The sequence below is a fragment of the Theileria equi genome, assembly GCF_000342415.1.
Source record: "Theileria equi strain WA chromosome 4 map unlocalized gcontig_1105316255039, whole genome shotgun sequence".
NCBI lineage: Eukaryota > Apicomplexa > Aconoidasida > Piroplasmida > Theileriidae > Theileria > Theileria equi.
Genome location: NW_004668229.1, coordinates 197,501 through 211,061, shown reverse-complemented (window position 1 = coordinate 211,061; position 13,561 = coordinate 197,501). Strand labels below are relative to the sequence as shown.

Genomic DNA, 13,561 nt, shown 5'->3' with positions numbered 1-13,561 from the left:
TGATTGCCATACATTTCCACATTACGTAGTGTGCGAATCTCTCCTACCCGGTTGATTTATTTCTATTTTATACGGAAAATGTGTTTTTACATAGTACAGATAGGTTTGGTGATGCTGTGAGTGTATTGTTGACGTCTATGGTGGATATATGTCAAAGTATTCGATTTACTTTGACATATTGGGGGTTATAATTCAAATATGAAAGTCTTTAAGCCACTATCCTTAGAACAGGTATGCCATCTTCTATAATTTATGCAATTAAAATGATATTCAGGCTCTCTACTTGGCTAAGGAAGCTGGAATTGTTACGAAAGCAGAAGTACAAAAATTGATAATTACTTCTCCCTCGTTTTCTCCTGTATGTTTTTAAACAGTGTTTGTATTGACAAATACACAGGATATATCTCCTTTTTTGTTGAACAACTTTTTAAAAGGTCGCACAAAGGAGGGAGAAGAGGTCAAGGAGTCTGTAGATGTAAAAACTCAACCTGAGAACGTTGAAAAGATCATTAAGATCGAACAAAACAGTGATATCGCAAAAATTGATCAAGTTATTGCGTCAAAAATTAATCCTGCAGGTTTAAAGGTATGTTCCTATGTGAAAACAGATTAATCTGCATAGTTTGTATAAGGTCTTTCATACACATTCAACGGCTCATATCCTAAATTCAGCTATTTTGGCACAATAACTCTTGGTGGAACGTGTATTCAGAAGGTGTTGGTACTTGTCTGAGGTCTACATCTCATGTTATTCTCAAAAGGGGATCAGGGATGGTATATTTACTTGTTTATGCACAAATTTATCTCAAGGTTAAAATCAACAATGAAGAGGATGTATATAGTAGATGGCCATTAATGTATAACCGGTATGTTTGTGTTTATATATTCACATGATGATGTAGTATGGATGTCTTGGAACCATTTTACTTATCTGGCTGCGCGTGTGTATATGATCTGTACATTAAAACTCAAGGAGGAGGTACAACTGGTCAGTCAAGGGCAACGAGACTAGCAGTTGCAAGAGCACTAGTGAATGCCAATAGCTCTATGCAGGAGATTCTTAAAGGTAAATTACATCAAAAATCAATGCCTCTGTAAAATTGGAATACACTGATTGTGCAGATGCCCTTTACGAAGACATAAGGCAAAGAATGCCAAAGATGCCCGGAAGAATTACTGCAAGAGCTCTGCGCAAGTGGAGTAAGAGATAGTCAAACAGATACTGTAAAATAATTATTCTATTTATTTGGTAAAAATGAAATGATATTTCTGGCAAATTGCTCGGCACATCCCGTAAAACTAGCTGGCGTTATACCAGACATGCCTGGACTAAGTTGGCAATTCTCTTGGATAAACTTTTTCATTTCTTCACCATTGACTTCCGATCCTCTTGTGAATTTCAAAACAGCATCAAATGCGTCTGAACGTCCCATCCTAAATATATATGAAATGGTGTAGATCAAACGCACATCTTGAGAACAACCTGAGTAGGTTCCGATAAGACCGCATAGTTATTTTCTAACTCCTGGAGAGCCTTTTCAGCATTAAAGTCTACTCTTTCAAAAGCAGTAATTATAGACTTGTAGGCGACCACAGAATAACCCATTGCAGTTCCTATGTTCCTGAGAACTGTTGAGTCACTTAGGTCCCTTTGCATCCTACTGGTAGGTAACTTTGAGCTACAAATTCAAATATTAAATGCATTATAAACGTATAAAGTTATAAATGCCACTATTTAACGCACCTGAAGAATGAAAACAATGAATTAGCCAAACCAATATTTCCCTCAGCACATTCAAAATGAATAGGATTTATTTTGTGAGGCATTGTACTGCTACCAACTTCACCCTTTACATTTTTTAGTTTAAGCAAATCACTGAAAATGAAGTGTAAGATGCTATGTAAATATGTAGATCCATGATCTCAACTAACTGTGAAAGGTAGAGCCACATATCCACGCACATATCCTTTAAAATTGTATTGAACCTTGCTATACTATCAGATAACTCTGAAATATAATCATGACACTCTATTTGGGTTGAATATGGCTGATATGTAAGGTTCAGATCCTACAATATTTCATATAAGATGTAGAGTTCGGTAGTACCTCCACAAAACTTTTTGCGATACTTGGCCAGTCCAAATCTGGAAAGGCTACAAAATGAACGTTAAAATTCCCTACTGCTCCTCCAAACTTTCCAAAATACTCAATCTGTGATTTATGGATGATTTGTTTCAATTTAGAATGTATGCTGTTGAACTCCAACAGTCGTGAGATGTTTTTAACGCACATCATGGAATATAACTATACCTTGTCTATGTACTTTTTATATTGTTGTGACAATCTGTATGTATAAATTGCCATCTCCTTCCCAAATGTGGTAGGGGATGCGGGTTGTCCATGGGTCCTTGAAAGCATAGGTTTGCTCGCATGCTAAATGTAGAACGTAAAAACATTATATGAATGTACCTCAACCGATAGCTTGGCTAATGAGTTGATAATGTTTAACATTAAAGGCTTAATAAGGTGATCCATACAATCACGTATTCCAGTGCTATGTGCTGGGCTGTTTATATCTTCACTAGTGCAAAACATATGAATCCATGGCATCAACAATATAAGATCGTCATAACCACTTTCCTCAAAACGTTTCTGTATGTGTATGTATATTGTTCTTAAAAATGGGTGCTAGAATCATAAGCAGTACTATGAAGCATACCCGTATATAATATTCTACAGCTTTAACATCATGACGAGTAACACTGTTTAATTCTTCAATGATTCGCATACCATCCTCTGATATATCCTTCAAGGAATCCAAGAACTCTACAAATAAAAATATACAAACAGCCTATATAGGTAAAGTAACCATTTACTTCCCTTGACAGCTCTTTTACCGGAGTAATACCAAGCTTAACCAAATGTTGCACCCATCTAACTTCTACAAGAATCCTATTCGACGTAAGAGCATAATTTGATAAATATCTTGGTATCTCACTGGTATGCCTCTTGTAGACACTGTCTAGCGGACTCAGAGCGCCATACTTGCTCGACATTGTATATATGGATTTTGAATTTCCAAAAATCCCTGATAAATCATGCCCTGTGGCCTATAAACTCAGAACATGGCGCAGAGAAGACATGTGGACGCAACCAACGTATAACCCAACTAACATAAAAAAGAGGGAACTATTCATATAAAATGTAGTTATATTCGTGTTTTACATTCCAGATTGTATTTTCTTGAGGTGTCTATGGGTTAGTGAAGTATTAGAACACAAACTTACCTATCTCGTCTATGATGGTTTCCATAATGAGCTTTGTGATTCTGTTTATTTCTGTAAAACCGTTTGGTTTTCGGCTTCTCTTCTCCAGCTTCGGATGGTTCAGAACTTTGAACCTTTAAATTTACATTAAATGGAACGGAGTCATCGTTGTCATCGTCATACATCTCAGGCTGGTTGATAAAGTCCCTGAAAATATATGTAATGAAGGACTTTTGACTTTAAATTAGCATAAAATATGGAACTTACCAGTAATTCATGACTGCCTTTCTGTTTTCCTTTGGTAAATAGGATAATGAAGGTAAATTTGTCGTTCTTCTGTTTGATCCCGCGTGCGCATCGTTCGTATTACTGACTTCTAAAAGTTGTATTGTATCAGTTTTGTATACTCAGGTATACATACCTGAGTAGTTGTCGATTAAGTCTATAATGGCTGCATCTACATCATGTTGATGTTTGTTCAAACAGTCTATTATAGTCTGTTCATCATCTATCCTGGTTATTTCCTTCACCTTAACAACGTTTGGATCCAAGTTTTTATCGTTAGACTTGACTGTTACGAGACCCTTCATTTGGGATATCTCAGATGGAATCCAATTCTTATTAATAGCTTGCCAATCATCTACATATGCGGGAAAATTTACATCATTAAAATCATCTACAATTAGATCCCTATTTATTGTATAGTTATTTCCTCCCATCTTAATAAAAATAATTAGCCAATTTAGGCAATAATCTGCGGACTCGCTTGGATATAATGCAATGTTATACTTGACAATAGAGAGAAGAATCCTTAAGAGCATTATTCTACAGCGATAGTAAATACATATCTGGAATTTTCGTGCATATTCCTTATCAAATTTTGTGATATCATAAAGAGGTCTTTTTGTTTCTACCAAAAGTTGGTGTAAGTAGATGAAAAAGTAGTAAAGGTTGGTAAAGGCGTGTTCAATTTTGCTCTTGCCATAAGGGGTATCAACATAAGTTTCCAACGCTGCAGAGTAATGGCTTTCTGATAGAAATCTCAAAATAGTTTCAAGGTGAGAGAGAAGATCCAAAAGCTTGTGTTCCATATTTACGAACAGTTTGTTATAACTATCTGCAGATACCGAGCGATCACAAAGCATAGGGTGCTCAGAAAACAATGATGAATGGTACCTAGTTTTTCCATCCACAAATGAATCTGTCAAAGACCTCAAAATGTCAAATTCTGAGCTTATAATCTGAGAAATCGTTTGAACTATTGATACCATGTCATCCATAAAGTTGCCATTTAACATTTTGCAAGTCTTTAAAATCTCCCTTGAAAACTTATCATTGTTCCTCCCATACATATTAAAAAAATTAAGCATATACTTGGCGTCGTTTAGACCTAACTTGGAAAGGGTATCGTTGCTAGCACATTTTGCAGCATTTAGAAAAATAGTAAATACATTCCTCGATACCGTGTTCACACTGGTATGTAACGGACTTTCTATAAATATCTCTTCATAGTGTATATAAGGGCTATAAGGAGGAAATGCTAAGCAAACGAAGGATTTGAGAAAAGTTTGTATGGAAGGATCTTTAATATTTTGCGATAGTATGTTATTGCTGAGCTTTATAAGGTTTTCCGTAGTATTTGTCGCGTAGTCTGGAAATTATATCGTATTTTATGAAACAATGTAGACACCTACCCAGGTATACTCTAACTTCTGCATATTCAGCATCGTTTTTATCTTCAATACTCGAATCAAATATTTTGTAATTATACTTATAGTTGAAAGGTGTCAACTCTGGAGCCATTTTACGCCGAATGATGGATACACATCATATTTAATGTCCGATCACTATCTACACCATATATACTGACGTTTAGAGAATCCACACATAAAACGATATATTGTGTACATTTTCGTTGTATTCCTAGGGATTCTACCCTTATAATGGATTCGCTTGAAACGGGCGAATCGCAGATACTCCTGCTACAAAGTAACATGAATAAGACGTGGCTTTGAGTAATAGGAGTAAAAGCCTGTATTATCATAAATGATGAAGATTCTAAAAGGACTTCTTACCTTTTGGTTATTCCATCTATTTCTATACAGGTACTTCGTCATTCCAGAAGGAATATGTCTGGACATTCGTCCGAGCAAGGAAAGTAGACGTTTAAAATCGGATATTTTAGCAGCAAAGAATTACAATTTTTGTTTTAGTACCTTACCAAGCAGCCAAAACTTCCTATTCGTCAAACCCCTATCTATATACACTGGAACATCGAACCATAGGAATATAAAGCTAAGACACACTCCGAACTCTGTGGACCCGGAAAAGAATACCAATGAACGTGAAGAAAAAAAACTAATAGTCGCTAACTCCAGTGAGCTCCATAGGTTAGCTTCTTATAACGATTTAAAGCAGTCATTGGTGAGCATATCTAATAGGTTTGTGGACATTGTTGGCTCAGCAAAGGATTATCTCAGGAAAAGCAAAATATATGAGATCGTTTACACATTTATAAATGGAATTAAAGCTCGTGCTAATAATTTAACAGTAAAAAAACAAATTGTTATTCTTCTCCTGAGTCAACTGTTGTATTCTTTTATACTGCCAAATTTCCACATAATCCTTCCTTATCAGTTAATACCTACTGATTCTGGATTGGGAGTAGATATAGGGCTCGATACAATCGTTTCTATGGTATTTTCCTACCTATTTCTGAACGATTTAAACATTTCCAGCAAACCACTCATCGTACCAGAAGATATTAAAAAACGCATACCGTGGGTAGTATTGTCGTTAATTGGATCATATGTTTTGTCTGGATACTTTACTCATGTTATTGACAATGCCATTTTGTTGATATCAGCAATGGATGCTCCAGTTAGCGTTGCTATGCATCAATCCCTTCGTGTTCTAATCGGACACATATTTTGGGTACTAGTCGGCTCAATGATTATTAATAAGACGGTTTTTCCGTTATCTTTCAATGCTAATAATCCCTGGTACAAATTCCGCATAAATGACAACTGGGTATTTCCTTGTCTTTCTGGATATTTCCTTTCCTGTACACTTTACAACTTGGCTGATCTTTTTTACAGTTTTCTGGTAAAAATTTATAGTACTTTTACTTCTAACGCTGATCGCTTTGATAACAGTGATGAAAACCTGGTGTCTCAATTAACAGAGAGCAATGAAGTTCTTCCAACCATACTTGGTGCAATTGGTCCATGTATCACTGCTCCGTGGTGGGAAGAAACTCTATATCGTGTACTTATTCTTAAGTCACTGAACATATACCTACCACACTTATTGTCATCAATAATATCCTCATTTCTATTTGCAGTACATCATTTGAACCCACGCAGCGTAATACACCTCTTTGTTTTAGGTGTTATCTGGTCATTAATAGAGAAGAATTTTGATAATCTCATAGTAACAATAATTATCCACTCACTCTGGAATTCTAGAATTTTCATAGGAAGTATGATAGGCTTGTAATCTGCTCTACAGATAATCATACATTTTAGATAGTTTGGTACTAGCTCTCCCTTTCTATGAGATCTGCATATAAACCGTCTATTTTTCCATTCATCTGAGTTTTCTTATTGGAAGTAGTTATTAAAGCTAATCTTTATGCCTCTTTAAGCTGTGTTCATATGTATGGCATAGAAATTGTTTGGTAGTAGTTCTTACCATCATAAGGTAAATATTCCACAAACTCTTATTTATAATACTTGTATTGTCGTAGGAAAAGTATATCTTACTAATATTATATTCGTACTCTGGAGAAATTAGGTACTTATAGATTATGCATGCAGAATAGTTCCACCACTGTAATTCAGTGATACATAAATATGTCACCATATATGATGCATAACATCCATATAAACATTATGAGCGTAACTATAACATTGTTATATAGTGCTATTATAGAGTACTTCCATTTTACATCTCTATCCAACGTTGACAATATGTCGACCTAGTACTTGTTATTGTAAAAGATAGAGTTTTCTGTGAACTAATTGGTTACTTTACAATAACATTTTCACGTGTAATAAAAATTTGAACACGAAGAGTCCAAATAGCTAACTAATGTACAAATCCTCATTTACAAGAGTGTCAAAGATACAACTAATATTTGCTTACTATGTAGTGAACGATAAAAATGGAAGGTGTGCCTTTGCAAAGATTAGGAAAATATAAATAAATACTTTAAGAATCCTTTTAATTATTTTTTACCTCTATTTGACCGGTTATTTCACGTTTAGACCAAGGAGGGAAATTTTGTGAAATCGAACCTAAACCTTCCTAATCAATCTAAAAGAGGACTTCATTTTTCTGGACCGCGGAAAATTATTTGCAAAGATATTTAGATGGAAGTCAAGTTGGAAGCATAGGGATAAGTCCTCCAATCATGAATAAGTATTCAAAAACTTTGGTATATTTTACCAGAAACTTGAATAAAAATTTGCATTGAAAATGACATTCTAATTTCATCACATTAGCGGATGATACCATCTAATATATAACCTGATACGTCTATATGCATGTTAATTGTATACATTGCTCAAGAACTTCCAGAATATAAATGTTTACAGTGCTTAGGCATTGATGATGACAACTGAAAAAAGGAGTGCACGAAGGGGGAGTAATATTCCAAAATTTACCCGGATGTATACATTAGAATAATCCGACATTCAAGTATACCATTACACTTGGAATTATCTACACCAACCAGAAGTAAACATATATATTGACATTGTTAAAAGATTAAAATGAGTATATAATGAGGGACTGCATTCGTGCAGAACACAAGGTTACAAAACACTGCAACACTAACAGCGTATAACAGCTAGAGTTTGTTACAACATATTAAATCACATTCGGAATTTAAAGATGATTAATAACCCTTAAATCAATTATATGGCGAATAATTAATCAGCTTATATCCACGTTTCGTTTACACATGAGACATTCCTTTTCAACCTTTTTGTTTTTCATGCTATCTATGATATTCTCAAATTCTGAATCGGGGATGGATTCCCATTTCCCATTACCCACATGCTGAAATAGCTTGCATTCGTTAGGGTGAGGGCTTTTGTTGATAAGTAAAACTAGAATGGTTTTAGATTTGTTGGAATAAAATTCAATGTTTGTACAATTCTTCTCATTCTTTCCGGTTTGCCAAACAAGATTGTTACCATCCACAACTTTTTTTACACAATATTGTGGGAAGTATGCTATGCTATTAATACCAGAAAAGCTATCTTTAATTGTGCAAAAATTCTGTGGATTTATATTTGTCATATCAAATGTCTCAAGTTTGACCAAATCTACGTAACAACCGCAATTCTCCAAAGGCTGGTCTCCACTTTTTGTTATTGAAGATTCTATTTTAGTTTCTACCGCTACCGCTCGTGCTTGGCATGATGGAGCTGGTCTTTTCATCTCTTCAAACTTTTGGTTGAATCTAGCCCCCGTAATTGGTGTCCAGCTGATTCCATTGTTGTCAAAGTATTTAGAGAGCTCATTAGCACCATTTTCTATACTAACACGAATAATTGTATTAAAACCTTTTTTAGCACCTGTATGTACACCTGTGCAGCTTTCATTACCCCTAGCCTTCCAAATACTACCTCTGGAATCCACTACGGATACTATGCGTATACCCTCCTTTGGAGTATATCTCTTGTAATTCAAGCCATTAAGCTGATCTTTATATAGGGTTATCTTATTTTTATCAATATCACGATCTATATTAATTGTAACTGCGTCAGAAGCCTGTGTTTTTGGCACTTGGTTCGGTGCCGACCCAGATGGGCTCACACATTTACAAACTCCACAAAACAGAAAAACAAGAACAATCTGAGAAGCCTTCATCTCACAAACAAGATACCAAAGGAACGGAAGAGCAAGGAAACATCGCACTTCTTTAGCCACGGGGTCTGCACAGTGCGCGCGTGTAGGTGTGTGCAAGCTTCTTCACAGGATAGCTCATTAGTTCAACATATTCCATACACATTGAGCTATTTAAACCCAGTTCCTTCGGGTCTTTTGCAGAAGAAGAGAGTGCACCAAATATTTTACAATGTTGTTGAGAATCCCAAAGTGGGCATCTAGGCAACCTCAGCAAGATGAATCTATGGATTTATATCCAATCATCAAGATGGATCACTCGGTATACTACAAGAATATCTTCCTTGGAGACTTGGAGAACCCAGATGCCAACTCACGGTATGAGAAGGTAAGATAAAATTCTGTGTTATCCATCGGTTTCATTTTAGCGTAAATAAAGATGATTATTCCTTTTTAAGATAAAAACGATGGTTAAAAACTACGGCGGAGCTGATGAAATGTAGTTGTGACATTGAGCACCATAGCTAGGCTGTTAAGATTGGTGGGTATATAAATGGAGTTTGTTGATACACATTTGCCACCACCGTTTTGGTCATTTAAGTACATTTTACTCCGTACCAGTGGTCAAAATCATTTGGCAAAGCTTTAAGCTCTATAATCCATCAACTAGCGTTTTTTGTTATCGTCGTTCGTAATTCTTTCTCCGATCCTTGTAATATATGAATATATTTCTGTATGGTATAAATCTAGTATTGGCCTTGTGTGTGTGACGTTGGGCCACATCTTCTATCCCTTGTGGTATGTGATGTTTCCGACACCTCTTCTTGGGATTGAAACGCAGCTGTTTTGTTGCAGATTATAATTATGAAAACATGTCGCCTAATGTTAGCAACAAGTTTCCCCCTTGAAGATGACATGATCAAAAGAGTGGATTTGATCATATACTCGCCTAGACATCCACGTGTGTGTATATATTGCAACATTCTAGAACAATAGAATGACACAGACAATACATTTTCTGTGGTTAGCCTGTTCCAATTATGGATTGAATTGATGTTGACTCTATGAATGTTTTTATTAAGGGTAGAGGCTACCACGTTCCCCTTTTGTTTCCGTATCACTTCAAGGACTGTAAAGTTGTTATTTAATAGAGTGGAAATTGTGCATCCATAGAGGTTATGGTCAGTCTTATGGGTCTTTTATGGCTAGGGTGTTTAAGGAGTATCCCTATAGATCTATAGTTGTCATGGATGGATCACATCTCTTATAAAGGTACATGTAATACTCCATATTAAGTCCAGTATATATGTAAATTAGTACGTGTAGATGTTTAAATGACATTGTGCAAGTGCCCAGTATCTTGATAACACGTAGAGTAATATGATACTAGCTGAACAAGAGTTCAAGTAACTCATCTACAGACGCATCACAATGTCATTATAAAGGAGAGACCTTAGCTTTATGTACACACGAACCGTTTATACTAGTTTATTAAGTTGTACCTATGAATGTTACAATCTGTATTCCGAGTAACTTGAACCTGTAACAAGACTAATAAGATCCAACCTATTGTGTAACGGAGAATATATTCGAGTGAAATAATAGTATATCTAAGAGTTGAAAATTCACATTGCACCGCCTATAGATTAGTTTTATGGGATATAAAACTTAAAAATGCACATACAGAATGAACTTAATCCAAATCATATAGCAAAAATTGGTTCATTTAGCTGTTTTTAAAATGTTAGAATTTTTTTTGGACGTTTAAACTCATAACATGTAACTGGAGTATTTGCACTTTTCCTCTTTTTTGGTAAGAATATTTCGAGTGTTGGTATGCATACAGGTTGTTTCAAAGATAACACCCTTGGTATAGTATAACAAGGAATGAATATTTTTGGTAGGACTCATAAATAAAGAACAAACGTTTGGTGAAATGTTAATATTAGAGGACATTATATCAGTATAGTAGTTTATGGGATAGTAATCTATTCATATTGGAAAATATTTAGTAACTCAAAAGTGTATTTGGTCTAAAGATGTTCTCTAACACATTACACTAAAGGTTAAGTGCATGTATTGGTTCCTTGACTATAAGAACAGATAAAGAATCTACTTTACTGGGTTTAAAGGTTATTACTAATTTTGTTAGAATGGTAAGAATCCTATGGTTTAAATAAATTCACTTCTGTCGGTACTAGACAGCCTTTGTAACTCATTCACGTTACTAGTTTGCAGAATTATAGGAATAGATGTGATAATAGCCTTAGTGAGACAACTAGAGATTGAGTGATCACTACCAATAAAGGATCTGAACAACCCATTACAGGTGTTTAAACGCAAATCTATTGGTTATTTCGGCACTTTACATCACATTAAAGTGCTAAATATAGTTTGTAAACTTCCAGATGTAATAATGAACCTTCTGACCAAATTCAATACACAGAATCTGATGTCAAGGTTCTACAATAGAGCGGAACTACCACAAAAGTGACAGACAGAATGACAAAAGCTGCTCAAATATGCCAAGAACGCTACAATATTATTAAGAATTTCTAAATAGACAGTTTTACGAAGGCTGTGCACGGACCAAGGATCTTGCTCTACGAGATGATACGAACACAAGCGTTTCTAACGGGATGAATATAGCATCTTTCGTTACAAAATTAGCACAATATATACGGGTTTCCACATATGGATAGCGTGTGGAAGGACGAACAACAACTTTGGAGAACCTCTACTTGACTGATCAGATGCTTATAAAAAATCCTTTATAGGACTGTTTGGCATGTAGAATATAGCTTAAACAATTAAACCATTATTACATATCTTAGAACATGTGCTTAGGATCCCTAAACGGTGATGAAATTGAGAATGAGCAAACATACACTTTACTTCCCGGCATACGAAGGGCGACAGGATCATATTCTTCGGCTATACTGGCGATATAATTGGCGTTCATACGTTGTGACAATTCACGTTGATACAACTGTTGTTTTTCCATGTAACGCCACCTACTTTGCCTCGCAAAGTATTCGGTATTCAAATACTTGACTTTAATGGCCCTCCATCCGATATATGTAGAATAAAACAGGAGTCCTATAGTAAAATGTACGTGATTCCTACGTATACAACATACCTGCTGTTGTACCAAAGACAACGCTATGAAAGACCGAAGGGCGAGCAAAATACTTTCCTATAGATGTTTTGTACGGGAAGATGGTTAATGAACCCACCTATTTTACTCATTTTAGTATTTTGAGGTCTCTACATGCGTAAGAATATAAAAAAACGAGTGGCTATAGCCTGTACGAACTGTGTCTTGATCACGATGGGGAGTCTCCAAGTATAAGAGAATCGGCGGCATCTAACCCATTCAATAGAGGATGGAAGATGAAAACCGTGTTTGTAGTATAATAACAGGTGTTAATGATAATGACTTGGGTTATGATCTCGAGATTTCACAATATTTACGTGACTTGCTTCACAAGGACTATAGTAGCATATCATTGGAAGCGGTACTGCATATTTTAAACACACACCTATAAAATTTACAGAAAAATCTTCTAAAATATGATCAGGAACTGCGAAAGAGGCTCCATAAGCAGGTCCTAGATTGCACATTTACCGCACTTGAGAATATCAACAGCTGCAAAGATACTTCTGCTTTGGTACTTGACACATACATTAGGTGTGTACACATTAACACTATAGGTGTCTAACATATCTAAAGTCGTGGTAGACTTATCAGACACAGCTACGAGGTGTAACGCCGCAATTGAGGTATACTTGTGTGTTGCATACGACATCGACTGTTGCAATTTTCGTCTATTAAACTCACACTTTAGGCGAGTGCTGGGTCTATTTCTGAGGTTGCCAGGGAATTACAGCTTATGGATGATGATTTGCGGAATAATCAACTGGCTAGTTCCTTACTCAATGCCTGTGACGGCTTCAAGCTTGAATCCACAGACGAAAATTTACCGCAATTGCTCGATTTTATCGAGGTTATTACATTCCTCATTGCCGATGAACACTCACTTTTAGTTTTTCAGATACTTATCGCATTTTGGAGAGAGTAAACTAGCATCCATATACACCTCAAAGGTGAGATAGTTGTTGACTCTTAAAGGACTTGTAGATTGAAAAGATTCTAAAACTCAAAGAGAAAAACTTGTTTAAATCACTAAACAATGATCCTAATCACTGCAGCAGGATAATTGCGTATGTTTCCTTGCAATTGTGTACAGACATTGACATGCAGTGAAGTAAAAAGAATTGGGTTTTCTGATACAGAAAGGGTCATAATTGGCTTTTTAGAGAACCGTTCAAGGTACATTAAGGAGTGTTTGGAGAACAGTCGCGATTTTGCAAAGAAGGATCCTAAAAGGTATTTCTTGATCCTATCTGTTATAGTTACCAATTAGTGGATTAAATG

General features: G+C 35.6%; 7 protein-coding genes across 7 annotated transcripts in view; 3 read left to right on the top strand and 4 right to left on the bottom strand.

Moving 5' to 3' along the window:
• Positions 1-59: 59 nt before the first annotated feature.
• Positions 60-1,249, top strand: BEWA_052270 (ribosomal protein S9, putative). Its single transcript, XM_004832567.1, has 7 exons — positions 60-231; positions 275-358; positions 398-586; positions 673-774; positions 811-866; positions 903-1,066; positions 1,123-1,249. Exons 1-7 carry the CDS (start codon positions 199-201, stop codon positions 1,209-1,211), a joined length of 717 nt encoding a protein of 238 aa, XP_004832624.1. The 5' UTR covers positions 60-198; the 3' UTR covers positions 1,212-1,249.
• Positions 1,239-3,057, bottom strand: BEWA_052260 (adenylosuccinate lyase, putative; the record flags this gene model as incomplete). The annotated part of the gene is made up of 9 exons (XM_004832566.1): positions 1,239-1,434; positions 1,470-1,679; positions 1,745-1,876; positions 1,933-2,069; positions 2,108-2,212; positions 2,312-2,434; positions 2,471-2,653; positions 2,721-2,827; positions 2,871-3,057. The coding sequence occupies 9 exons, from the start codon at positions 3,055-3,057 to the stop codon at positions 1,239-1,241; spliced, it is 1,380 nt and encodes a 459-aa protein (XP_004832623.1).
• A 227-nt stretch (positions 3,058-3,284) lies between these two features.
• Positions 3,285-5,070, bottom strand: BEWA_052250 (conserved hypothetical protein; the record flags this gene model as incomplete). Its single annotated transcript, XM_004832565.1, has 4 exons — positions 3,285-3,474; positions 3,535-3,643; positions 3,689-4,918; positions 4,962-5,070. 4 exons carry the CDS (start codon positions 5,068-5,070, stop codon positions 3,285-3,287), a joined length of 1,638 nt encoding a protein of 545 aa, XP_004832622.1.
• Positions 5,071-5,154: 84 nt separating this feature from the next.
• On the top strand, positions 5,155-6,765 carry BEWA_052240 (conserved hypothetical protein; the record flags this gene model as incomplete). Its single annotated transcript, XM_004832564.1, has 1 exon — positions 5,155-6,765. Exon 1 carries the CDS (start codon positions 5,314-5,316, stop codon positions 6,763-6,765), a length of 1,452 nt encoding a protein of 483 aa, XP_004832621.1. The 5' UTR covers positions 5,155-5,313.
• Positions 6,766-8,205: 1,440 nt separating this feature from the next.
• On the bottom strand, positions 8,206-9,147 carry BEWA_052230 (signal peptide containing protein; the record flags this gene model as incomplete). The annotated part of the gene is made up of 1 exon (XM_004832563.1): positions 8,206-9,147. One exon carries the CDS (start codon positions 9,145-9,147, stop codon positions 8,206-8,208), a length of 942 nt encoding a protein of 313 aa, XP_004832620.1.
• Positions 9,148-11,920: 2,773 nt separating this feature from the next.
• On the bottom strand, positions 11,921-12,408 carry BEWA_052220 (conserved hypothetical protein). Its single transcript, XM_004832562.1, has 4 exons — positions 12,360-12,408; positions 12,263-12,319; positions 12,012-12,222; positions 11,921-11,975 (listed from the first exon to the last, which is right to left on the bottom strand). Exons 1-4 carry the CDS (start codon positions 12,370-12,372, stop codon positions 11,954-11,956), a joined length of 303 nt encoding a protein of 100 aa, XP_004832619.1. The 5' UTR covers positions 12,373-12,408; the 3' UTR covers positions 11,921-11,953.
• Positions 12,409-13,016: 608 nt separating this feature from the next.
• BEWA_052210 (hypothetical protein) overlaps positions 13,017-13,561 on the top strand; it is a gene marked incomplete at both ends in the record, with an annotated part of 845 nt that continues 300 nt past the window's right edge. The window contains 5 exons of the mRNA XM_004832561.1: positions 13,017-13,130; positions 13,171-13,230; positions 13,265-13,347; positions 13,388-13,513; positions 13,551-13,561. The exon at positions 13,551-13,561 is cut by the window's right edge and continues 52 nt beyond it. Of these exons, the coding sequence (XP_004832618.1) occupies positions 13,017-13,130; positions 13,171-13,230; positions 13,265-13,347; positions 13,388-13,513; positions 13,551-13,561 (394 nt within the window). The remainder of the gene's footprint in view (positions 13,131-13,170; positions 13,231-13,264; positions 13,348-13,387; positions 13,514-13,550) is intronic.